Raw genomic sequence first — 27,044 nt, 5'->3', positions numbered from 1 at the left:
AATTAAACGGTTATGTTATGCTTTACACTGTCTATTTGTGTGGCTAGGCGTTGCTGGACCTAAACATGAGATGGCTAGTCATTATGGTGGCCTGTGAAGCTTTTGAACATCTGTTGTTTTCCTTTAAAGCTCTTATTTCTGAAATCATAACAATCTCGGGTGTGGGTTTGGTATGTGTTATATTATTATTTTCAAAGTAACTTTCTGTTCTTACAAGTGCAAACTTAGAAAGTGATGCAAAATAAGTATCTTCATGGCTTAGACATGGAGGCAAAGAAATGCATAACATCAAACCACATCCTAATTATAATGTTTTAAAAAATAACTATTTCAAAAGGTCAGTGTCATGGGTTTTTTATTTTAATATTGGCATAATTAGATTCCTCTTAAAAGATAGGTTTCTGATGGGAGTAAAGGCAAAAAACCACTGGAATCTGCCCTTATTGCTTACATGTCTTGACTACAGTACACTCTGCTTGTCAAAGAAATATTTTGAGTTCAGGTGCGATTTTTCATTTACTATTGTGGGTTGCCAATGAGTAAGCCGTTTCATAATAGCTCAGAAGCATGGAGACTGAGGAGTTTGTGATGATAGAACAGCATAGCGTGAGGGTAGAAAGGAAGGAAGGGGGAATAAGAAAATGAATTTTCAGAGTGACAAGGCTAATGTGTAGAAATAAGTATTAAAGGAGGTTCCTTTTCTTAATTAAATGCCTAAGGTATGACTTGTTTTGAGGCTGCTTGTAAACTGGTTCCCAAACTATTTAATTACTACTGTACCATTCATCTCACCTGTCTCAAAAATATTAATCATCAAATGGTAAAATATTAGCTTGTAGTAGGAGGGTAATGTCAGAAGCTGAAACTCCAGTTCATTACAAATTCTGTCTCTCATCAAAACCTTTTAAAGTGCGTGCTAAACCCACATGCTAAGTACATTTTTTTTTTTAAGATTCTTGTCAATATTGAGAAATTAGGGAATATAGGTGTAAAGTATTCTTGTCTGTATGAGACATACATAGTACTTCCTTAGTGCCTAATAATGCAGTGTTTGCTCTATTGCATTTCATTTAGGAGTTTCATCTCTATGTGTAAATGCTTCTGTGAATCAATAGAAAGAAATTTCCAATTCAGCAAAACTGCCTGCTTTGATGTATCACTGCGTAGCAAATGAATCTGTGGAATCTGGAGGAGCAGATATTGGTAGTGGCTTTTTAGTACCTCTTTCAGAAGGCATTTCTGTAGGAGGTAGGTTTCTCTTGCTGCAGGCGAAAGGAGGAGGTCTGGACCTTAAATGTGATAGGCTCCTGTTTGTTATGAGAGGCGAGTGACTTCATGGATGAAATTTTTAATAACTAGTATGAACAGCACAAACTTATGAATCCAAGAAACCAACAACCTCATTAAAGAACTGAGAAAATGCAGCGCTCTCTTTACCTTGCATAACCTGAGGTTCTGAAGAAGGACCGAGACTGACTTTTTTTCAGTGGTGGTGTTTGCATGCAGATTATTACAAGCGGACTCAACTAATACGAAATGCTCTACACTAATTGATTTGACTAGATCTCGGCAAGAGAAAGATTCAGTGTTTTTCATGCTGTTTCAAAAATGATGCTGTCCTGTTTTGGAGACCTGAAATGAGCAACAGTCTAGCTGAAAATAATTGATTTGATGTCAAAGAGGAATTCTGCTTCGTCTGTTTACTGCTTTTGCCATGTGGATGAGAAAGAACAAACTGCGAGTGAAGTTACAGGTTTAAAGCTTTGTTTCCTTAGCTGCCTCTTCTTTTCTTTCCTAAGTATAGTGTAGCTATTTTAAGTGAAAGGGACACTTACTAGTGTTCAGTGAGGGAAACATTAAAAGATTTCTCATGGGGCATTTATATTTAAAGAGTTAATTATCACTGTTTTCCATGTTCTTGTGCTTTGCCATATATAAGAAGTTTTTAGGCATTATGCTTTCTAAACGGAACATTTTACAGTAGTTAATAACTTCTTCAAGGAGAAGCTAATATTTGCATTCATCTTATAATTTATCTGTCTCCTGTATTTTACAGAATACAAAATAATGCAGTACTTTTTTTCAGGCATTATAAGGTATACTTTCAAATATGGTTATTTAAAGCAGTAAAAATGGTGAGCTTTTGGATCAAACTTTTTTTGTTTCTGGTGCTTTCACAAACCGGTTTCTTGTCATTGTGCATTCCAGGTTACATTTTTCATTTAGAAAATCTGTAATTTTCACTTGGTGAAATGGCTTTTTTACTTTGAAATATGCCCAACCCCTATACAGATACCACTTTTTGAGTATGGATATATTTTTAACAAGTTTTCTTAGCAGAATAAAACATCTCTCTATTTCTTAGACAGTGTTATACTGGAAATTACTAGTGGAAGTAGAATAAGCTATCAATATTAAACTGATGGTCAAAGCAGAAGGGAGGGAAGCGTTGGGAAGACTTTGCATAGTCTAATGCAAGTTGTGTATTTTTGAAACAGAGCATATATGTATTGAGAAAATACTATCAATTCACCCCCCACCTTTTTTACTTTGAAAATCAGTGATCCAGAGGAAAGCCTTCAAGCCATTCTGAGCCCCTTTTAAGAATTAACTACACAGTCCAGCAGAAGCAGATGCAGAGGTTTAGGTTTTTCTGGCGTAAGGTCATGCCAAAGGAAGTCAGCAGAGACTGAACATGTTCTGGGAGCAGCATCTGTTTTTTCTATGTTATTTTCTTGTCTGTAGTGAGCACATTTTGGTTTGTGGATGGCACTCGGAAAAGCTTCCTTACTTTCTTACCCAATTAGTGCCTTTCAGTCTGTAATTAATAACAAAATGTCTCTCTTTGATTTATTAGCTGGTGGCCACAAGTGCGTACAAGTTATTTGGCCTTAAAGAATATTGTGAAGGACTCTTGTCTGTCATAAGTCATGCTAATAAAAAAAGTACACACTACTAAGTTCAGTCTTTTTTTTTTTTTTTTTTTTTTTTTTCAATTACTGTGTTCACTAACAAAGTGTTGAAATAGAGAATTAGTGTTTTGGGTGGATTTTACCATTTATTCTAGTTCTACTATTCTATATCACTATAACTGTAAATACATAGATTTTTTTTTTTAATAATTTAATAATTTCTTTACCATAAATAGTTTTGACTATTGCTGACTAGTAAGAGGAGTTTCAGTTGTAGTATCCAGTAAGAATTATAATTTCATTCTGTAAGTTACTCAGTAGGAATGTTCAAAGAGGAGTAATAACTTTCTCTAAAAATTTTAGTCTGACATGTCTATATCATGCATATAAGATGCAGCAACTTTAAAAGTTAGTTTTCCAAATCTGGCTCATTTTAGTGACCAACTTGAGGTACATATCTTACCTGAATAATACTACATTGTTTATTGAATTATTACAATGCATTAGCCCAGCTTTTACATTGATCCAATAAATTGACTGAATTACATGTAAATGCCTTGAAACAGATGTTGGGCTATTCTAAACTTTCCAGCTTTCCAGCATAATTTTTCAAAGGCTGGTATTCTCTTTCTGTGCAAATTCTGAAGTTGTGGTTAAACTGTACAACTCTAAGGTTGTGGGTTTTGGTTTGCTGAGTAGCAAAGCAGGTATTGGGCAAGCGTCAGCTTCTGGAATTTGTCTTGTTGCACTGCACTCTCTTTCTTGTGATTGCATAGTAAAAAACGTGGTTGAATTGAAGCAATATAATGTATAGATTTAAATTATATTTGTTGATAGAACTATGAATATACTGAAACAATGCATTCATTTTTAAAAACACATAATAGTCTCACACATTGTCACAGCATTATATAAATTTTAAATAATTTTCGGCAGTTGCTACTCTACCTCAATTTTGTAAATGATTTGTTAGTTTTGGAATGCAAAAGGAGTGATAAAGTCTCACTAATATCTTGTCTTTTCATTCCAAGTTCGCTCAGTAATAGCCACTTACTTATCCAAAGGGGATCAACTTTACTTTGCTTCACTTTGTACAGACTTTTTCACAGATTCTTACCTTAAATGCTCCAATCTGCCAGGAAATTTCACAATCTTTGGATGTGAGCTTAGTGACAGCCTTTATCTAAGGGTTCTCACGTGGTCTTGTCCTGCTCTAGGTAAATAATGCTAACCACCAGTTAAAGCTGCCAAGGCAGTTACACTAAAGTATGGGCTTGTGTGTGTTATCACATGTGCCATACCAGTACTGTGTACCAATTCTACAGAGCATCTTAACAGAGCAGTGTTAAACATAGTGTAAGGGCTTTTTTTCTCGTTTGTTTTGTCTCTTGTCTCCTTTCATCTGCTTTTCCACTTTTTGCTTATTCTGTCCCTAGTGTGTGCATGGTCTGTGTCCTTTCTTTCTGCTCTGAGATTCCTGACTCTCTCATAGGTGTTCATCATTATTCTTCCTCTGAGGACTGGGGAGGAGGCTTTAGCCTTCGTCTGAGGAGTGGGGGCTTAGCTTCTAGCATCAGGACACTTAATATACATCAACACATTAATGTAACATTTTGTGTTCTGCAGGTTGGGAATCCACGTGTTGAGCTCACTCTTTCTGAACTTCAAGATATGGCTGCCCGACAACAGCAGCAGATTGAAAATCAACAGCAAATGTTGGTTGCTAAGGTAATAATTATATACAGATCATAATAAATAGAATTTCCTTCAACATACGCAAGCATGAGTTTCATGGATACAGAAAAACACACTAGATAAGCTCAAGAAAGAGCTTGAGAAATTGTTCTACCAAGCTAGGCAATATACAACATTTCAGTGTAAATGATACTATAACAACCTATGTCAAGCCCAGTCATGTGTCTTTATAAAAATATCGCTAGGTTTTATTTGTCTCTTTTGTGAGGCCCAGTTCATGATCTGTGATAGACCAGGCTTGACTCTGTGCTCATCTTTAGTAGCTCATTCACTCCAGTATAGTAATAGTGGTGTGAGATGAGAATATGTCCACTGCATATATATTCATGTATTACTCTTCCAAAGTCTCTGAGATGTAAGAATCTAAGTGTGTTTTCAGGGTGCGGAGTGGGTTTAATGTTTTTGACATTGTTGCAGGTGTTACAATATACAGTGTGCATTGGGTGCTTGGAGTACTTAGGAATCAAGCTATCAATTCTATTGTTCTTTCTTGATGGAAATAATGTAGAAAAAGAAACATTTTCCTTGTGTATCCAGCAGCAGGACTGTTATTTAGGACTGGAACATTACCTTACAGTAGGTCAGCTCGTTTAAAATGGTCTGTTGGACATATGTTGTCTTCTTTGGGAAGCTGGATAACAGCATTGGAAGTCCATTTTGCAATAGCAAGAAAAGTGTTAATAGCATCAGAAAACAAATGCCAGAGGAGTCTTCACAGATGTGTTTGAATGAGTGTTCAGGGTAGGGTTGTATTTGCACATATATGCAAATTTTATATTTTGTCTAAAAAATCTTGAATCTCTGCTCTAAAACAGGTTTGTTAACTTAAGAGTTTTTCTAGGAGGACTGATAGATATTTTAACTAGATACAGCTTTTTCTGGTTTCTGGAAATGAAAAAAACCCCACTGATCATAGTGGTGGGTTTTTCTGAGTTAACTTTTTTTTAAAATAAATGGGTAACAGGTACCTCTTGTCTAAAACCTCATTTTGTCAGGAACAACGTTTGCGTTATCTGAAGCAGCAAGAACGTCGTCAGCAGCAGTCTGTTTCTGAGAGTGAAAAGCTTCAAAAGCTTAAAGAACGTGTTGAAACCCAGGAGACGAAGCTAAAAAAAATCCGTGCCATGAGAGGACAAGTGGACTACAGCAAGATCATGAATGGCAATCTGTGTATGTGGAATTTTTAAGTATTTAATTTAATTTACTATTCACTGCATGAGTAGCAAAAATGCTGTATTGCTAGTCAATATAGCATTAAAGCAGGATTTCAGAGAGAATGTTTTTTGTCTTACAGAGGGTGCTGTGTTCTATGAAATTTGTATATGACGTAACTTTTTGTTTGTTCCATATAGTCAGGCATAAAGTCAGAATAAGTCTATTCCCTATTAGGAAATATTATGACTGTTGGCAAATTCCCAACACATAAATATTTTATATGTGCATGCATATACTAGATTTAAAACTGATGTATTGTATTTATCAATACCTGTAGAATTAAAAAATTAACAACTTCAGCTTTACTTAATTGTTTTTTTGTTATTTTTATCTTGTTAATTTTAGCAACTGAAATTGAGCATATAAGTGCCATGTTCCAGGAAAAGCAGCAGGAGCTACAGGCTGCAGTGTTAAAAGTGGATCAACTTACTCAGCAACTGGAGGATTTAAGGAAAGGGAAACTGAATGGGTTTCAGTCTTACAATGGACAAATGACAGGACCTGCAGCAGTAGAATTAAAAAAGTTGTATCAAGAGCTACAGGTAAGGAACGGAGAGATGCTATTTGGATGATAGCTGTAGATTTTAAAAAGTTGTATTACTGCTCTTATGGGTGGCCATTTGGTTCTGTGACATCTCATAAAACTGGTGTATTGAAATGCTGTTAATGTGTGAGGTTGTAGTTAGCATATAACCCTCTTTAGAACAGAATTTCATTAGCTTTGAAAACTGTTTTGTTGTTGCTCATACACATAATGATACAAAGCGTGCAGGTGTTCTGCAGGGCATTTCTCAGCCCCTAATACTGAAATACTGAATGTTGACATAATCTAGTATTTATTTTAATCTCTCTTAAAAAAAAAAATAAACATTAATTTCAATACTTTTCTATTTTGCAAAGAACTGGGGGTAGCAAGCTCACTTAGGTGTTATCTTAACTTGGAGACATGACAGGACAGAGAATAAAAGTAATTTTAAAATATATTGTGAAAATATAGCTATAATGTCTGGTGTAAATAAACAAAATGCATAAAAATTAAATAACACATTTTAACAGAATCATCAAAAATATAAGTTGCACTGTATTGACTGTACTATATAGTGCACTACAGCTGCAGTATATTCACACAGTATTCTCTGTGTCACTGTCATGTATCTTCCTCCAAGAAGATTGTTACATCTAAACTGTAGTTCTCACATAAGTAATTAAATATTAGATTTACATTGAAATTTTGTCCAGTTCTTATGTTTAAAAGTTATGGAATACTTAGTTGTATGCCAATATTTAATATTTCAAAATTAATTTAAATTTCAAAATTAGTCTCGCTCACTTCTTTACATGAGCAAATACAACATGCAAATTAATCCATCACATGTTTTCATGAATAAGCAATAGGGGTCCTTTTTCCCTCTTTTTCCTCTTTCCCCATTTATATAAGACCTATCTACATTTCAAGTATTTCTAAGTGCAAAGATGCTCAATAGATGAAGATTTCTCTCTTTTGCTTCACAGTGATCCCATACACATTTATCAAGACTTAGGTTTGCCTCGGGGTTTTTTTGCGTGTAACGTTACCATGAAAATTGAAACACTGAGACAGTACTGTCAGAGTTATTGAGGGTATGAAAAACTGCCAATGGGAAAGCAAAAGACATAATTGTAAAGACTGTCATGGTTGATTTCAACCATAAAGGTAATCCATCCCCTAATCTACTGGAAACCTGCTGTGAAGGTTTCAGTTTAATCCCCATGTAGAGAGGAAAATCTGTGCCCAGTCCCTGCACTAGCAGTTCAGTTAACCTCCCATCCAGACATCAAGAAGTTTCATGTGGAACTGGAAACAGATTAATAGCATAATTTCTGTTACAAGCTTTATGTCACTTAGTTTTCATGATAGTCAAACTGTCTTGGTGGTTAAACATAACTTAACAAACATTTTCTATTATTATTTCACAGTGGAATTCAGTTCTGAAATGTCTTTATGCCTAATTCTTCAATCTGTTTCCTATAAATGGGATGCCTTCTACATGTATTTAATAGGTATCCACTAGTTTGTTAGGACATTCTTTTGCTGTTTTCTTTTAAGACTGGTAGCAAATGCTAATTTGACAAGCTGTGTGAAAGCATAACATTAGAGACGTCAGAACAAGTTGCCAATCCAAATTGCTTTGGGTTTTTTAATGCTGTATTAAAAACCAACTTGACAACAGACAGAATGAAGTAACTGTCCTAACAAGTGCTTTTTTTCTTTTTCTTTTTTTGAAGATTCGTAACAGGCTTAACCAGGAGCAGAACTCCAAGCTTCAGCAGCAGAAAGAACTCTTAAACAAACGCAATATGGAGGTGGCTATGATGGACAAGCGAATCAATGAGCTGCGTGAACGACTATACAAGAAAAAAGTTGAGGCACGTCAAAAAGAAAACATTCCTGTAAGATAAACTGTTAAAAGGGACACACTTCAGTTTATCAAGAGCCTATAAAACTACATAAAATCTCATTTTTTCCCAGCTGAGTAATACAATTACATCTAAAGAACCTATTTTAAAAGTAGCAGGATTCATAAAACTATTTTAAAGTTTTCCATAGATATCAGAAAACTGTTAGTCAGAATGTGTTTCCTTTTATTTTTCCTTATGGCACAGATGATGCTATATTAAAATTTATAGTAGTTCATATTTCTAGGAAGGAAAGTGTGATTATGGGCTGTGTTTCAAAGCATGAAAGCATAAAAAGTTTGGGGTTTATAAAATATTGATCTTCCAATATGGAAAAATGATAGAAATATAAATGGTCTGATAAAGGTAGTCTTAATAGTTGTCTGGAACTTTGAAAAGAAACCAGTTGCACAGTAGACCATTTATCTAAGGACCAGAGACATCAATTCTGGATTTCAAGATGTATTCCTAGCTGGAGGTATTGCTTTTAAAAAAAAAGCCATACATATTTGATCATTTAAGAATTCATTTTAGTCCATTTGCCTAAGAAAGGCACAGTGAAAGAGATAAAGCTCTCAACAAGAAATGTATATGCTGTGGCTGAGAAATTTAATTTTTGAGGTGTTGATTTTAGGGAATAAAATTTGTACTTTCTGCTTTTTTGGTTTTTGTAGAAGCATGGAGTATGGTAACTTAATTATTAAGGTGTCTTAGGTAGACTGCATGGTTCTAGATAATTAAATTTAGATCTCCTGTTCGTGCACAAATGCCTAGATTAAATGGAAGTTCACCTTTCAATTTGTCTGATTTTTTTAGTTGAATCGTATTAATGGAACTTCATCACCCCAGTCATCCCTGAGTGCTTCAGGAAGGGTGGCAGCAGTAGGACCTTACATCCAAGTTCCAAGTGCTGGCACTTACGCTGTACCAGTAGATCCAGTTAAACCACAGTCTCTCACCATTGCTTCTAGCTCAACACATGGAAGATCAAAATCTGGTAAGCACTTAAGTGCAGTGTTTATTAATACACATGGTTTGGAAAAGAGTAATAAAGAAAAGGAGTAATCTCAGGAGACCCAGTGTTTGCATAAGCTCTGTAGTGGAAGAGGCAAGTTTTAGATGTCTTGATGCTGTTCTGTGAATCGGACATTAGTTATTTGATATGAGGCGGTTTTGCCTCTTTCCATCAGTTTTTCTTAGGAAACTGAGTGTTTCCTTTGAAATTTTACTAGCTGATACACCGCTAAAAGGAGCACATGTTCCTTCACAGATTCTATATTCTGACTTTAATAGCTTTTCAATTAGTTTGTGTTTGAATAACAAAATCAACTTTGTGGCAAATTATATTATAAACAACTATTTATAGTATGTTGCTTCTTGTCAAGTAAAACAAAGCTAGTGAACAAGTAAAAATAATATTACTTCTCAGAAGGAGACTAAATAGGAAAATAGAATAAAACCATGGGAGGTTTTTGCTCCATCTGAGATATGAGAATTTGTGGTGCTTGAAGCACTTCTGAAATGGAATAACCTTAGCATTGATGCTGTTTACTTGTTTCTGCCTTCATTAGTGAAGGAGCTGCCCCTCCAGAGTACTTCCCAGAACTTGTTTTTCAAAATTGGCTCCCATGTCTCCATAATTAATAATTCCATCTACATTATAAAATAAAATTATTATTATTTTTAATTTACATTGGAAACTGAAGGAAGCAGGCCGTGACATTTGTGCCTTAAGTTCTTATTCTGACAAAGCTTACCTCTCTGCTCACATCTTAGCAAAATCAGAATTCTTAAGAAATGGTTGGTAAGGCAAACATGCATAATACAAATAAAAATGCGCGATCCCATGGGTATAACCACGGGACTTAGTTTACCTGGTCTCCTAGGAGAGATCTAAAAATGAGATAAGCAATGACCACTAGAGCAAAGCTTCTGCAATATTCACAGACGTTCCAGTACTTAAAACTGAATACTCCACCGAAGCTTGCATCGTGCTTCCAAATGGGGAGGAAGAGATGGAGGGAAGACAGTCTGAACTTCTCTGTAGGAAAGAATGACAGAAATGCCCCCTGAAAAAACCCAAGGTCAGGAAGTAAACCGAACTTAAAAAAAACCCAAACAAACAAACAAACAAAAAAACCCCAACAAACAGTCTCTTCCATTGATATTAGTGATTTAACAATACCTTTAGTTTAATTCAAAGGCTGTACAAATTCCATCACTGTGGTTTTATGGAAACGTCTTAAGAATATGGAGTGACTTAATTGCAGGGTGAAGTGTCAGATTTGCAACAGTTTTGTTTTCAGACGTGTATTCCTCTTCCACATATGGGAAGGGACAGCTCGTATCTTCACCAACAGCTCATAACTTCATCAACCAAAAATAATTCACTATTTTGTAAATATCAACATCAGAAGATATACATATCCACTTCTAGACCTACCTCAAGACATTACAAGATCTCTGAATGATAACTTTTTGATTTTATAAAAGTAATTATTCTACCTTAGGAGTGAATTTGTGTTTATTGCTCTGAATGTACTTGAACAAAGTCCTATAAGATAGATTTACGTAAGGAGAAGCTTATATGCTCCCAGGAAAAAAAGGAAATGAGAATTTTTTTCAACTGTCATGCTTTTATTTCTCATTATCTGAGTGTTCCTGTTCTAATTTCTCCATTGTCATTCATTGTTATAATTTTTCCACCACTTTTTTTTTCTTTCTTTTTCTGTGTAACTGGATCTGCCTTGGTGTGTCCGGTAGAGACAGACTGTGGGTGTGTGAAAAAATCTCCAGACACCTGGAAGGTTTCTGATTTAGACATAATAGTGGATCCTATTCTGTCACCTCCCACTTCTCTTCAGTCTGCTGTTCACAATGTCATCCGCCTCGCACCTACTGTCTTTGACACCCAGCACTGTGAGTCCGTGGAAGATCTCTGGCTAGCTAAGAACTCAGTTTTTAATATGGTCATCTGAGCTCTTGCATACACATGCATATTAAACAGCATCTTTAGAACTTGTGTTGCAGTCTGGCATGCAGAAGATGCTGTTGAAATGTAAAACTGTTGAGAAGTTGCTTTTCGTCTTTGAAGGAAACAGATTTGCAGCAAATTCCTACCTGGAGTACTGGAATAGTGTACTAGGGATGAGTGTTCTTCATTGAAAAACCTTGACATTTTCTAATTTTGTTAGAAAATTCGTGGTAATCACCAAAGCATGTTTTAGTATATCTCAGATTGGATAGATGTATTACATATGGGTTTAGCTTGAGTTATTTTGTGGAAAACTGAGTTTCCATGTTGCACTGGGCCCAGAGTTGGGATAAAAACTCACTCTGTCAATAGCAAGAATCTTGCTGACTTCCATGGGACAAAAGTGTTGTACTTGGTTTGCACTTCAGTTGCTATAGTAAGTATCCTGGATCCAGACCTACAAAAATTTTTAGGTAAAGTCAGAAAAAATGCACAAACCCTTTTGTGTCTGCGTGTCACTGTCTTATTTATGTAAATGCAAAAGGGACTGGTGGGAGTTGAAATAAACTGGGTGTTAGGTAGTCTTACAAGCAGCAGACAAGAGGGTACATTTGGAGGAGAAAATGAAATGGCTGTGGGGTGGCTGAGAGTAGGAGCTCGTGAGGGCTTGTCAGAAGGGCATTGCCATCAGATGGGCAAGAGTGTCTGGGACCTCAGACAGCAGAAGGCAGATGCTGTTTAGCTGCCGTCTCTTAGCACCTATCACACGGGCTCTGGCGCCATACACTGCAGTTGCAGATTGCAACAGCAGCTTAATTAAGTGGATGAGATTCAGCTTGGGTTATGGGAGTACGTGAGAGGTGCGCTCATAAAAAATGCGTGGTAGCTGGCAAGTCTGCCAGCTTGTAATATAAAGGACATGAAGGTGGGAACAGTGACATTCTGGTGTTTATATAAGTAGAACAAAACATGAGGAGAGAGAGTCTGAATTTACTTCCAGTCTGTTATCTCAGAATCTGAGGATGAACATGTAAATATTTGGAATTTGAAAGATCATAAAAAGTTTTTGTATAACTATCTTTCTAATAGAAGAGTGTGGGCTTGTATTTGCAGGTAAGACAGTTAAATTCTTGGGGACTTCTGCTGTTGTTTCTGTAAGTGCTTTCTTAATAGCTAAACTTATGGCAAGGATGCTTTCATGTTTAGCGTGAATCAGTTGTAACACCTTTTACTGATCTTCAAAAGTTCTACTGAACCGTAACCTTACTGGAGTTATGGAACATCCTGTGTATTTTGTACAGTAAACATTAATTCAATGCATGCTTAGGAAATGGCCATTATTTAGGGTCAAAGTGTTTAGACAGTTGTCTCTCTTGGTCTTGCTCTTGATAACCAGATTATTAAAAAAAACCAAACAAACAAAAAACCCAACATGCCTAGTTCTTGGATGTTGCCAGCACTAAAGCTGGGACCCATTACTTCCTGGTAGTTTGTGAGTGTGAAAAGTAATTTCTGGACTATGTACTATACTGTCAGTGAAAAAAATATGCAAGTGTTAACCCTATTTAAATGACCAATCACCAAAATACTGTTGCTCCAAAGTAGTTATCTCTCAGAATTCAAACACAGTTGATCTGAATTGGAAAGGTTAATATAATACAGTGTGTGTAATATTAAGGAATGGTCTGCATACGTAATTAAAAAATAATTAGTATGGTAGCTTAAATGCAGATATAACTTTTTATTTTTTGCTCACTTAAAAGTGATACGATTTTAACAAGCCTGTAAATAGATTTATGAGCTAATAGAGTGAATTTGCTCTCATGTAATGAAAACATTGGGTGGTAATTGTCAAGAAATCTTCAGGTTGTCATTTCCTTATAGGGGGAGAAAAGGGATACTCAGTAAAGAGGATAAGGCTTATGGATAGAAATTAGAGTGGTAATGTTAAATTCACCGTAATTAGAATGTTCCTATGCAGCTTATTTTTAGACTATCCGCTATACTAGACAGAGGATGGCAAAGAATTCTAGAAATAGCCTTGCTGGTTCTGTTTTCTAGGGTCTTAAAACTGAAATGAAATGGGAAACTTTGCCATTAAATACCTGATTTTCATTTGATGTCGTCTTACTGTGGGGTCCAGAAATCTCTAAATCTCCACGCACACACAAGCCCCCCTCCATTTCAGTTGTTATCCTCTAGTAAAGTTAGTTATGTGTTACGTGTCATCTTTACTGATCCCAAGTGCTCCACTAAGATAATTACAGGCAATAGGGAAGGAGAAATGATCTCTAGTTTCCTCAGAGTGAGAGAAACTTGAAGTTTAATCTTTTAAATGCAAATCAAAGCCTTAGGATCTAATCAGGGATCTGTTTAGTTAATATAAACCAGATCTAATTTATCAAGCTATTTAAACTCTCTTGCTTACTTAGAGAACAGAAACTGAATAGTCTCACACAGTTAATAAAATAACGTATCAATGCGTCTAGGACTTCATTAAGCATTTGTTGCCTCAGTTTAAGTGCAGCTATGCATGATGTTTTGCATATGATGAAGACAAAAGCCCATGACTTGTATCTTGACACTGTGAGTTGAAGTTGTCAGCTGACTTTATACATTTCTTTAAGATTAAATCTCTGGGGCAATTCTAATCAGGTGAGTATGTTGAGGAAAAACAAAAGGTAAGTTAACCGCCACTTCCAGCAAAGGAATGTATGCTTTTGTTCCACCCCATTGTTGAAATGAGTTTTTACATCCTGTTATGAGTGAATGAATCTAGTAACCATAGTTTAAATTTGGAGTAACTCCACTCAGAGCTTACGTAGACTTAACATTTAGCATAATTTGACAGTGTCTCTGGAGAGTACCAAAAGAAATATGTTAATGAAGTGTTTCTGTAAGGATTTTTCTTCTGAACTTGTTTGCTTTTTAATAATAGAATATGCAACACTCAAACCAAAATTTTAACCATCTTTTCTTCTATAGAAATTTTTAATACAATTTGAATGTCAAAGTGTAATGAACAGCATATTATACGCAGTGATTTGGCTTTCAGTATTGATTTCTGAATCCAATGCTAATAGTGATTTATCTCATTTCTGGAATCAAGTGAATTGTGTTGTAATCTAAGCTATTCCATTTCACATGTTGTTCTGCTTGTTTACAATGGTGGTGTGGATTATCTTAAATGTAGTATTTTTGTCTGTTTTCAAGCTAATGATGGAAATTGGCCAATACTTAAACAGAGCTCAACCCCTGTGGTAAAACCCCCTCAGATCTCCAACACAGACTGGAAAGAATCAAGCATGGATACTGCTTTAAAACAAGGAACAATATCCAGCCAGCCTTTGCCGACTTCAGTATTAGGAAGTACTGATAAGCTGGTGGGTTTCATCTGTGATATATTTATAGATCTGTTTTGCTGAAATTACGAGCCTTTGGCTTCCATAGCTGAACTCACTTCAGTTACATCCACATTCAGTTTCCCTGCTGATGATTATTTAAAAAGTCATAAAGAAAATTACCTTTGTATTCCTCCTGTTCCTTTCTGTTCTTATCACATTACAATTTATATATTCTTTTCAACTTCAGTAGTTCACATTCCTTTTTGTCCTTTTACATATCTGGTCTCCCCTTCTCTCTCCCTTTGCTTCTCCTAATCATCCCCTCCACCTTCCTATTTTTCTAATTCAAATCTTTGTTGCTGTTTTTCCTTGGTGTAGATTGTAGCTTTTTCAGTGCACTCTTTTTCTCACAAAAGAAGTCATTGAATCCATCCTTGAGTGAGTGCGCTGGTGGTGTCTGTCTGCACTGTTGTTCTAGTACTTTATGAATTCTTTAAGACTGTAGCTTAAGGACTCTGATGTATGATGAGATCTTGTTATAAATTCAGGTAGAATCATATCTAGTGATTAAGGAACACAAATTGTTTATATTGACTCCTTTGCTGCCACACAAGATTATTAGTATGTTTTGTTGAATGAGGAATTTTCTTGCTCACAAGTATTTTGTTTAATTAAATGGTATATACTATTTATTGTTCTTACATAGGGTCTTGACCTGGGGAAGGTGCCACCAACAGTTCCTGGTGTAAGCAAGCAGTTGCCTCAAAACTATGGGACCTATCCAAGTCCAGTTCCCTTAGGAACAGGTTCTACAAATTCTCTAGAAAGAAGGAAGGACGGCAGTCTGCCCAGACCTGGCACCAGTATAACAAATCGGCAAAGACCTGTTCCACTTCCGCCGCCAAGCAATGTACATCAGCCCAGTTCTTCACAACAGATTCAACAAAGAATTTCTGTACCTCCCAGCCCTACGTATCAACCTTCCGGTCCCCCCTTGTTTCCAGGAGGAGATGGCAGGCCAGAACTCCCTTTAACTGTGGCAATCAGACCTTTTCTAGCTGATAAAGGATCAAGACCTCAGTCTCCCAGAAAAGGGCCACAGACAGTGAACTCCAGTTCCATCTACTCAATGTATCTTCAGCAAGCAACACCACCAAAGAATTATCAACAAGCTGTATACAATACCTTAAATAAGTCGGTAAAAGCAGGTAGAATATATTTTGCATTATTTTTTTCCTTTGAAATAGACTTAAGATTTACTTATTGGGCTTAGTTTACTTTCCATATCAGTTTGAAAAACTCTCCTTCTGCGAGAAGGGCGAAGATATTTTTATGTATGCAGCATGGCAGAAAAATGATCCCATATATTTTTGGGGTTATAAATAAGTATACATTCAATTACCTTTTATTTAAAACTAGATGTAATCAGAACAATACAGTCTGGATACTCTACCAATACTTTCAGAAACAAGTTGGAAAAACAGTGTCTAGAGAGGAGAGGTTTTCTCTTCTTTCTGTTTCCTCGTGAAAGAGGAAAAACATTCCAGGTGTTACTTGTAGCTTGTAATTTTAAGAAGCATCACCATCACCAACAGGTGAGTATTTCTTTCTGTTTTGATAGGTTCCAATATAATTAATTTGATTTTTTTTCTTTTTGTATTAGTGCCAAGCAAGTAGCAACAGAGACATATGCGGTTTATTTGGAAATATTTTATTATGTAATTTGAGAACAGTTCTTCACTTTTTTCCATCTTTCTTTTCTTCAGTTTATGGAAAACCCGTATTACAATCTGGTTCAACTTCTCCCTCACCCTTGCCATTCCTTCATGGTTCTTTGCCTGCCCAGACTTCCTCACAGCCACAATCTCAGCCTCAGACTGAGGTCTCTGAAAAAGATCAAGAGGTGGAAAATGCTCCACCATCCAGTGAAAACAGCAATGTGGAAAACATTCCTCGTCCTCTCAGTCCTACTAAGCTCACACCTATTGTGCATTCACCCCTACGGTATCAAAGTGATGCTGACCTTGAAGCTCTGAGAAGAAAATTGGCCAATGCTCCTAGGCCATTAAAGAAGCGTAGTTCTATCACTGAACCAGAAGGCCCAAGTGGACCAAATATACAAAAATTATTGTATCAGCGCTTTAATACTCTTGCTGGAGGAATAGAAAGTGCTCCTTTTTATCAGCCAAGCAATCCACAGGACTTCATAGGCATCTTAGCTGATGTTGATAATGGTAACGCTAGTACCAATGGCAATACTGAAGAACCTATTTCCGTGCAACCTACAGTTCCTCTTCCTGATGAGCCCCCGCCTTCCTCAGACGCCAATGATAATGAATTACCTTCTCCTGCTACTGAGGAACTGATAAGCACTGAAACCATAAATCAAACATCTGAGACAACTGAAGATAACAACAACAATCCTGCTATAGTTCCTTGCACTGAACAGTCACCCAGTCCCACACCTGAGGTCAGTTCTCCAGTAGTAGATGAAGCTCCTTTACCACCTGCTCTTCCTCCTCCACTTCCTGCAGTAAGTAACAAAGGAAAAAGACAATTTCGTGAACTATAGAATTAGCTGTGTGTATAAGCATAACTGGAAGATGGTAAGCTTATAGAATCAGAGAATCACAGAATGGTTTGGGTTGGAAGGGACCTTAAAGATCATATAGTTCCAACCCCCCTGCCACAGGCAGGGACACCTTTCCTCTAGACCAGGTTGCTAAAAGCCCCATCCAGCCTGGCCTTAAACACTGCCAGGGAGGGGGCATCCACAGCTTCTCTGGGCAACCTGTTCCAGTGTCTCACCACCCTCACAGTAAAGAATTTCTTCCTCATATCTAATCTAAATCTACCTTCTTTCAGTTTAAAACCATCCCCCCTCGTCCTGTCACTACATGCCCTTGTAAAAAGTCCCTCTCCCGCTTTCCTGTAGGCCCCCTTCAGGTACTGGAAGGCTGCTATAAGGTCTCCCCGGAGCCTTCTCTTCTCCAGGCTGAACAGCCCCAACTCTCTCACCCTGTCCTCATAGGAGTGGTGCTCCAGACCTCTGATCATCTTCATGGGCCTCCTCTGGACTTGTTCCAACAGCTCCATGTCCTTCTTATGTTGGGGGCCCCAGAGCTGGATGCAGGACTCCAGGTGGGGTCTCACGAGAGCAGAGTAAAGGGGCAATATCACCTCCCTTGACCTGCTGGCCATGCTGCTTTTGATGCAGCCCAGGATACAGTTGGCCACCTGGGCTGCAAGCACGCACTGCCAGCTCATGTTGAGCTTCTCGTCAACCATCACCCCCAAGTCCTTCTCCTCAGGGCTGCTCTCAATCCATTCTCCACCCAGCCTGTATCTGTGCTTGGGATTGCCCCAACCCACATGCTGGACCTTGCACTTGGCCTTGTTGAATTTCATGCAGTTTGCACAGGCCCACCTCTCAAGCCTGTCAAGGTCCCTCTGGATGACATCCCTTCCCTCCAGCGTGTCTACCACACCACACAGCTTGGTGTCGTCAGCAAACTTGCTGAGGGCGCACTCAATCCCAGTGTCCATGTCACCGACAAAGATGTTAAACAGGACCGGTCCCAATACCGACCCCTGAGGATCGCCACTCATCACTGGTGTCCACTTGGACATCAAGCCATTGACCGTAACTCTTTGAGTGTAACCATCCAGCCAATTCTTTATCCACCGAGTGGTCCATCCGTCAAGTCCATGTCTCTCCAATTTAGAGACAAGGATGTCGTGCGGGACAGTGTCAAATGCTTTGCACAAGTCCAGGTAGATGACATCAGTTGCTCTTCCCTATCCACCAGCACTGTAACCCCGTCGTAGAAGGCCACCAAATTTGTCAGGCATGATTTGCCCTTGGTGAAGCCATGTTGGCTGTCACTAATCACCTCCTTGATTTCCGTGTGCCTCAGTATAGTTTCCAAGAGGATCTGCTCCATGATCTTGCCAGGCACAGAAGTGAGACTGACTGGCCTGTAGTTCCCCGGGTCTTCCTTCTTCCCCTTCTTGAAGATGGGGGTTATGGTTCCCCTTTTCCAGTCAGCAGGAACTTCCCCAGACTGTCACGACTTCTCAAAAATGATGGATGGCGGCTTAGCAACTTCATCTGCCAGTTCCCTCAGGACCCGTGGATGCACCTCATCAGGTCCCATGGACTTGTGCACCTTCAGGTTCCTTAGATGGTCTCGAACCTGATCTTCTCCTACAGTGGGTGGTTCTTCATCCTTCCAGTCCCTGCCTCTGCCTTCTGCGACTTGGGTGGTGAGGTTAGAGCACTTGCTGGTGAAGACTGAGGCAAAAAAGTCATTGGGTACCTCAGCTTTCTCCATATCTTGGGTAACCAGGTCTCCCGTTTCCTTCTGGAGAGGGCCCACATTTTCCCTGGTCTTCCTTTTATCACTGACATACCTATAGAAGCATTTCTTGTTGTCCTTGACGTCCCTGGCCAGATTTAATTCTATCGGGGCTTTAGCTTTCCTAACCTGGTCCCTGGCTTCTCGGACAATTTCCCTGTATTCTTCCCAGGCTACCTGCCCTTGCTTCCACCCTCTGTAGGCTTCCTTCTCGTGCCTGAGTTTATCCAGAAGCTCCTTGTTCATCCATGCAGGCCTCCTGGCGTTTTTGCCTGCCTTCCTCTTTGTCGGGATGCATCGCTCCTGAGCCTGGAGGAAGTGGTCCTTGAATACTAACCAGCTTTCTTGGCCCCTTTTCCCTCCAGGGCTTTATCCCATGGTACACTACCAAGCAGGTCCCTGAAGAGGCCAAAGTCTGCTCTCTTGAAGTCCAGGGTGGTGAGCTGGCTGCACACTCTCCTTGCTGCTCTATGGATCTTGAACTCCACCATTTCATGGTCACTGCAGCCAAGGCTGCCCTTGAGTTTCACGTCCCCCACCAGCCCCTCCTTGTTGGTGAGAACAAGGTCCAGCATGGCACCTCTCCTCATCGGCTCCTCTGTCACTTGGAGAAGGAAGTTGTCATCCATGCATTCCAGGAACCTCCTGGACTGCTTGTGCCCAGCTGTGTTGTTCTTCCAACAGATATCAGGGTGGTTGAAGTCCCCCATGAGGACCAGGGCCTGTGAACGTGAGGCTACATCTATCTGTCTGTGGAGGGCCTCATCCACTTGGCCATCCTGGTCAGGTGGCCTGTAGCAGACACCCACTATAACGTCTCCCGTCCCTGCTGTCCCTTTAATCCTGACCCATAAGCTCTCAGTCAGCTCCTCCTCCATCCCCAGAGCTCCATGCACTCATACTGATTATTGACTAGAGCGCAACACCTCCTCATCATCTCCCCTGCCTGTCCTTCCTAAAAAGCCTGTATCTCTCCATTCCAACGCTCCAGTCATCAGAGTCATCTCCCCATGTCTCTGTGATGCCAATAAGGTCGTAGCCTTGCAGGTATGTGCACGTCTCTAGCTCTTCGTTTGTTCCCCATGCTCCGTGCATTTACATAGAGGCATTTCAGTTGGGCCCCCAACGAAGCTGCCTTGTGGCCTGAAATTCCTTTCCGCTGCTCTTCCAGCGCTCTCCTGCCAACCTGCCATCCTTCTCCAGTCTCTGGGCACCTATTACTGGCCCTGGCATCGGACTGGCTGAATTGGGGTGGACTGAGGATCCCCTCCCCCGGCAAATCTAGTTTAAAGCCCTCTCTACCAGCTTGGCCAACCTATGACCCAAGATGGTCTTCCCCTTCTCTGACAGATGAACCCCATCGTCTGCCAGAAGACCGGGTTTCTCGAAATGAGTCCTGTGGTCTAAGTAGCCAAACCCCTGGCTGTGGCACTAGTCCTGTAGCCATGTGCTGATTTCCCTAATATGACTGTCCCTTTTAGTCCCCTTCCCTTTGACTGGAAGGATCGATGAGAAAAATGGTAAATGGTATGTCTGCATGTCAAGTTTCATGATACTAAAAGAAGAGAAAACCGGGGGGGCTCCAAGGAGAATTCTGATGGATTCGTTTCTTTACTACTGTAGCTGTTCAATAAGGAAAACATGTATGCAGGCAGCAGGAGGTTGTGTAGGTACTTTAGGCTGGAGAACTTTTTTGGGGATATACTCTTGTTGCAGAACTAATTCTGGAATCTGTGATTCCATTAAAAATACTTATCTCATTTCCCTGGGCCTACAAAGATAACTACTTGTATGAAACTAAGGGTAAGCTATGGCAGTGGGAAACTTTTTAATTTGGAAGCAAGCTGAAATAACTGTTCTGGGAGAGGAGCGCTCCTTTCCCCCTCTCAGCAGAGAGATGCGAGACCAGCGCTAACACTAACAGCAACACAGCTCACTTGTTTTAGCAGAAATGTTTTTCTAATGGGCTTGTCACATAATTTGAATTGCTTTCACAGTCCCTCCTCCAGCTGCACCAAAATCTTAAATACTTGTCATTACCAAAATCTATAGCATATGGAGGATTGAAAATACAGAGAAAACTGAATTTTATTCTTAGTTGTTGATGTGACTCACTTTAACATTGGTTTCAAAGAATATCTCCACTTCTTGATTCACGTGGGGACCTTGCATTCCTCTGACAATTCGCCTGCAGTGTGCACAGGGCCTTGTATGCATTTTCCATGAGCACACTTTGGGCTGGCGTACTTCTGGGAGAATGGAATACGCTAGCAACAGATACTATTCATACTGTGAGAGGTTTATTTTCCAAACAGAAATAGCCATACTAAATAGGAGCATAAATGAAAACAGATCTTGCAGTGCTAGAGACTAAAAGCATTCCATAAAAGCTGTAATTAATAATAGATTTTTTTTTTTCTGGAAAGTGACAAGGACACGTGAATGATTTGGAATATTCTCAAAATACATTTAGATGTGTTTCAGATCTTGAGAATGCTTCTTCTGATAACACCAGCTAGAATGTCACATAAAATAACTTCATGTTCTGTACTTTTCTTTCCCACGGCAAAACTCGTAACTTGTCGGTACTGACCTACAGCCTACCTTCTGCTAATTCAAGGCAAAGATTCCTCTGAGTAGAGAATGATACTCAGGTTTAATTGTGTCATGCTTTCTAGTCTAAGCAAAAGTAATGACAGTGTCTCAGACAATCCACTAGAAACACATTCAGCTTATATTAGATACAATTAAGATAGTGGTGCTCAAAAACCATTGACTGAAGTACTTCGTTCCTTATACTCACTACCTTTTAATCAGAAGCTTCTAAATTATATTAGCATGCTTTTTAATTTTTTAACTGAATAAGATGTAGTAAGATATCAAGCCTTTTATTTAGAGACTTTATAATAGTAAATGTTTGCATAGTTCTAATTACCATTTAAGGAGGATGAGATTCTTAAAAAGTAACTGAATAATTTGTAATACTTATGCAACCTGAAATGCCTTCCAACCTTCATCTCTACTCAGACAAAACGTACCAACTTGAAGAAACCTAACTCGGAAAGAACAGGCCACGGTTTGAGAGTGAAGTTCAATCCATTGGCCCTCCTTCTAGATGCTTCTTTGGAGGGAGAATTTGATCTTGTACAACGAATCATATATGAGGTGAGTTTCTAAACAATGGTAACATCTCTAAATATTTAGGGGGAAAAAAAAGTGCTGAACTATTTTATGTTTTCGATAGGTTGATGATCCCAGTAAACCAAATGATGAAGGAATTACACCTTTGCATAATGCAGTGTGTGCCGGTCATCACCACATTGTGAAGTTCCTGCTTGATTTTGGTGTAAACGTAAATGCAGCAGATAGTGATGGGTGGTAAGTGTCACAATTTTTAACTTGGCATCTGGGAGAAACACCATTTTGATGCACATTCAAAATTTAGTTGAGACCTGTTTTGGGAACAATTTCCTTCCCTTTACCCCCAGCAAATGAGCACTTTCTAATCTCTAGGTGGTGACGAACTCAAATGCAAGGTGCAAGCACACTTAAATCATAAAGCGTACTACATTTTGGTTTTACTTAGTGGTATAGTTGCATTTCTTGTTCAGATGCTCAAATAATTAAACGGTAAATAACAAATGACAAAAGTTAATTTGTTTAAGTTTCATCTTCATACAGCCTACCACAGGTTTTGGTCTTCCTGAAGAATCTGGCCTTACAGGTAGATGTAGGACTTCTGAAGCGTTTGGAGGGGATGTGACACCTTGCTGTGCTGATTTGTGTCACCCTCACCTTTGTTTTACCTTTCAAATTTCCTCATGTTGGAAGACACCCTTTTATACCCAGCAGCTTTGTAAACTATGAAAACATAAGTTTTTGCTAACATCTATTTTATAATGTTTGCCTTTATTGGAGTCGGGTAAATCCTGGAATCCACTCCAGTTGCTTGACAGGATTTGGACAGTGCATATATATATATACTATAATCATAAAGAACAATTTCCTTTAAAAATAGACAGGCTAAACTCTATATTGCAAGACAAAATCGTTAGGAGTCAGGGAAGTTTATTTTTTCATGTCTACATTTTTGCTTTATTTCAGGACACCCTTGCATTGTGCTGCTTCTTGCAATAGTGTTCATCTCTGTAAACTACTGGTTGAATCTGGGGCAGCTATTTTTGCTTCAACTATAAGCGATATAGAAACTGCTGCAGACAAGTGTGAAGAGATGGAAGAAGGTTATATTCAGTGTTCCCAGTTCTTGTACGGTAAGCTGTGACCCTGCTTTACAGACTTTTTTAGCTTTTCTAAAATTCATCCCTTTTTGTCTCTCTGATCTGCATGATCTGCTTGGGCCCCAGACTTGACAATACTGCCCATCACCTACCTGTTCTTTCAAAACGCTAAAAACAGAATAGTCTTTTCATTATTACCTTGCCCATAGTCCTTCTGTTCTTTGAGTTACTTCACAGGCTCCTTCTAATGTTACAGATTTTTAAAGTTTAATTTGGCTTAATTTCAAGCAAGTGCTTCCACAGGGAGGTTTTGACAGTAACAGTGAGTTGTCAAGTATCTTGACAGAGAGACTCGAACTTCCAGATGCACAAATTTCTAGCAGATCACATGAAGAAACACATATACTTTATGAATAATTAACTTACAGAATGTATTTAGTTACTAAGGTACATTTTGCAAGAAAAGTACCTTGATGGAGCAGACAGATTTTTAATTTACATCAGAGGATATAGGCTTCATTAAGGCTCTATATACCTGATATCATTGTGCAGACTTTCAACTTGAAGTACTACTGCTGTAGAAAGCAGGCCTGTGAGAAATACACAGCAGTTCTATAAAGCTGCTTTGCTCAAACATTTGTAAAAACTATTTTTATCCTCATCTGAGTAAAAGATTGTAAAGTTTCTATTTCATATATAATAAAAGAAAAAAACCTCATGCTCTAAATTGGTTTAAAATATTCTGTAAAATTTGGTTGTATCATGCAAATAAATTTCTGAAAGCATTTCATCAGCCAAGTGCTGAAAGGTGTTCATGAAATTTTATTAATTAGAGACTAATGTTTGGGCCACAATGTCCACACTAAAAATCTCAGAGGAAAAAAAGAAGATATTTTACCGTCTAGTGTGTTCTCTAATTTGTTGTTAACAGGAGTGCAAGAGAAGTTGGGAGTGATGAATAAAGGGGTGGTGTACGCTCTGTGGGATTATGAAGCCCAGAACAATGACGAGTTGTCATTCCACGAGGGCGATGCCATTACTATTCTCAGACGCAAGGATGACAATGAAACAGAGTGGTGGTGGGCCTGCCTCAATGACAAAGAAGGCTACGTGCCTAAAAATCTTCTTGGGGTAAGTACTTTTTATGTTACCTTCTCCTTTCTCTTTTTTACTTCCTCCTGAAGTAGGAACCCAAAGTGGATCTTTGGTCAGAACCCCTCTGCGCATTATCTGGACGATGCAGCTATGAAGTGCTGCAAAGCAGATTATCTTTATTCAATCTGGCCTCTCTGTCATTGTAAACAAAAAGGAGAGGCTATGCTTAGGAGATTAGCGCTGGGTTTTATTTGGTGAGTTAGTGTATTTAATATAGTTTATGCTTTAATCTTTAATAAGACTTTTTTTCCCCTTGGCTAAAATATACATAAAGTGTGGTGGCTCTATTAGGCAGCTCAAAGCTTTGGCCCAGAAGTTCTTTAGGATGGTTTTTAATACCTGGCACAAGAGAAGCAATATATAGATACGTACAAATTTTAAAACAGGAAAGAGCCTTGAAGATGACAACTGTCGGCAAGTCGTTTATGCTGCTCTCAGTCAAATGTAACACTGCTATCATGAGAGACCACGAACGTAAGGCTACCGAGGAGAGAGATACAGAAGAGAAAACACATAAGAAAACCTTATAGAGCAGGAAATAAGCTCTCTCTAGGGCTCAACAGGGAATTCTTGTACGTACATAAAAGCATCCTTTGGTCTGGTCTGGGATCTTGAGCGAAATGAACCAGGTCATTTTCAGAGCAGCAATTTCACTGCTGTTGGCAGGAGTAAGGCAGCCCTTGGCCTCCTGCTGCTTCTGGTTTCATTTTTCAGAAGTTATCCAAGAACATGCTGTAGCTTACAAAAACCTCACCCCCTAAAACACTTCATCAACCCCAGTTCTTGTTAATAAGTACCCCTTGGTTATAATTGAATTGATTTATATTTAACTTGGTATCAACCATGCAAAGCCTAATATTTTTATTCTGTTTTTACAGTTATATCCACGAATAAAACCTAGACAGAGAACCCTTGCTTGAATTCAGTTGTACAACACTGCAATACCGTGCCGGTAACTGGAAACCTAAAACATACACTGGAGCCATCATTTTCGATCATTTCACACAGAGAAACAAAACTATGATACTTAGTTTTAATGGTGCTTTCTCTTGTTAAATGGACAGCATCCACAATTTTCAAGATCTGCAGTTTGTAAACAGGGATCGTTTTTATGTGACCCACCACTGATGAGGAGAGCGATACCTCCACTGCCTACAGTGTTGCGCCAACTGTTGTCTAAAGCGGTGTTTTCAGTTAAAGTTCCGTGGTAGGAGCTTTCTTGTGTTAAATGTTCAGAGGTGTCACTTGCCGAGTGCAAGGTACGCTGTCCAGTTTGCTCCAACCCCACAGTAACTGTCCCACGTCAGGATTTTGGGTATTTTGTTTGCTACCAGTGAATGTTGAGTTCTCATTACTGATCAACTCTTTGGGTTCTAGCACACAAGATCCTCACCTATTACATGCATAATTAAGTAGTCACCAAAGCTCTATGAAGGCTAGGATTTTAAGGAGTAACACGCAATACACTTAAATCCTAGTCTAGACAACCCCAACAAAAGCTTTACATAGTCTAGCATCTAGTATTATTTGCGTTTAGAATCAAGCTAGAGAACTAACAAAAAACAACAGTATTTGTACACTTCTCAAAAGCCCTACACAGTATTTCACATGGTGTTTTGTTTTCTTATTATTCAGCCTACAGCATCAGTGCAACCTCTACTAATGTAAAGGTTCCCCTACTAACCACCTGAGCTTGTCCGTCCCGGACAAAACAGTTAGTACCGAACTTGCAGCAGCTTAAGGGATTTGTACGTCTGCATGGATGAAAGTGCAATAGTGAAAAGGGTAAGAGTCCGGTAAGGGTTACACTGTGTCATGTGAAGTCTGCCTGAGTCAGTCTAGAAGAAAATATGAAGGACTGGATAGAAGTAGAAGGGTTGTGTAGATGCTAAGTCAAGGAGAAAAAAGAAACAAGGTTTAGAGGAGGATTTAAGAAAGGCAACAGCTTATTTGAGGACAGTTTCTGTGGTTCTTGGCAGCCTACATCTGTTGCCAAGGCAAGTTATGCAATAACCTATTCCACTACATTGTAGTTTCAAGGAAAAAAAAAAAAAAAAAAGCACTTCACTGGAATTTTAATTGTACATGATTTTATATACCAAAAGTATATTTTGAATTTCCCATTATAAGTTTTAGCCATATTTCTTGTAATTTTCTCCCATTTAACGGTATGCAATTTGATCAATTCTTCATGTACAAGTTCTGTGTATAATTTATATATCCACTTCTGCAGTGCTGTAACTTGCTTTTACCACAGGTTAGCATTAACTGTATATATTGTGGTGAAAAGTGAAAGGGTATTATTGTTGAAGAATTTGCTACATGAATGTGATGATTTCAAGAGCCTATGATACACTAATGCAGAGAACATGTAAATGTGCACAATAAAGTACTGCTAAGGCATGGCTGCATTCTCTGGTATTTTTATAGAGGTAGCAACAGTCCATGTGCCTTTGGTCACAGTCTACAAAAAAAGCTTAATTCGAGCTTGCTGTGTTCCATCTATTAACTCAAGTTCCCTCATTGTTTTACCAGCTGCACAGAAAATGACATGCCAAACAATTTTGGAACCTCCTTCCACCAGTGCTGCAGTATTCCAGCTGTGACAAATTAATACTTGTCTAGAAAAGCTCTCAAGGGTCCTTTACACACAAGCT

At 38.6% G+C, this 27,044-nt stretch overlaps 1 protein-coding gene across 4 annotated transcripts in view; it reads left to right on the top strand.

Annotated features, from left to right (window-relative positions):
- Window positions 1-26,792, top strand: part of PPP1R13B (protein phosphatase 1 regulatory subunit 13B) — an 80,538-nt gene extending 53,746 nt beyond the window's left edge. The window contains exons 5-18 of one of the 4 annotated variants that reach the window (XM_068399105.1): window positions 4,539-4,640; window positions 5,663-5,837; window positions 6,228-6,424; window positions 8,148-8,288; window positions 9,135-9,315; window positions 11,082-11,237; window positions 14,506-14,675; window positions 15,343-15,844; window positions 16,403-17,169; window positions 22,022-22,159; window positions 22,239-22,372; window positions 23,099-23,265; window positions 24,164-24,363; window positions 25,266-26,792. In XM_068399105.1, coding sequence (XP_068255206.1) covers window positions 4,539-4,640; window positions 5,663-5,837; window positions 6,228-6,424; window positions 8,148-8,288; window positions 9,135-9,315; window positions 11,082-11,237; window positions 14,506-14,675; window positions 15,343-15,844; window positions 16,403-17,169; window positions 22,022-22,159; window positions 22,239-22,372; window positions 23,099-23,265; window positions 24,164-24,363; window positions 25,266-25,307 — 3,072 coding nt within the window. In that variant the 3' untranslated portion in view covers window positions 25,308-26,792. Of the gene's footprint in view, window positions 1-4,538; window positions 4,641-5,662; window positions 5,838-6,227; window positions 6,425-8,147; window positions 8,313-9,134; window positions 9,316-11,081; window positions 11,238-14,505; window positions 14,676-15,342; window positions 15,845-16,402; window positions 17,170-22,021; window positions 22,160-22,238; window positions 22,373-23,098; window positions 23,266-24,163; window positions 24,364-25,265 lie in introns of all 4 variants that reach the window. The other 3 variants (XM_068399104.1, XM_068399107.1, XM_068399106.1) reach the window with 3 other exon arrangements.
- The last annotated feature ends 252 nt before the right edge of the window (window positions 26,793-27,044 follow it).

Source organism: Nyctibius grandis, chromosome 4 (genome assembly GCF_013368605.1).
Source record: "Nyctibius grandis isolate bNycGra1 chromosome 4, bNycGra1.pri, whole genome shotgun sequence".
NCBI lineage: Eukaryota > Metazoa > Chordata > Aves > Nyctibiiformes > Nyctibiidae > Nyctibius > Nyctibius grandis.
This window is presented reverse-complemented; position numbering and strand designations above follow the sequence as displayed.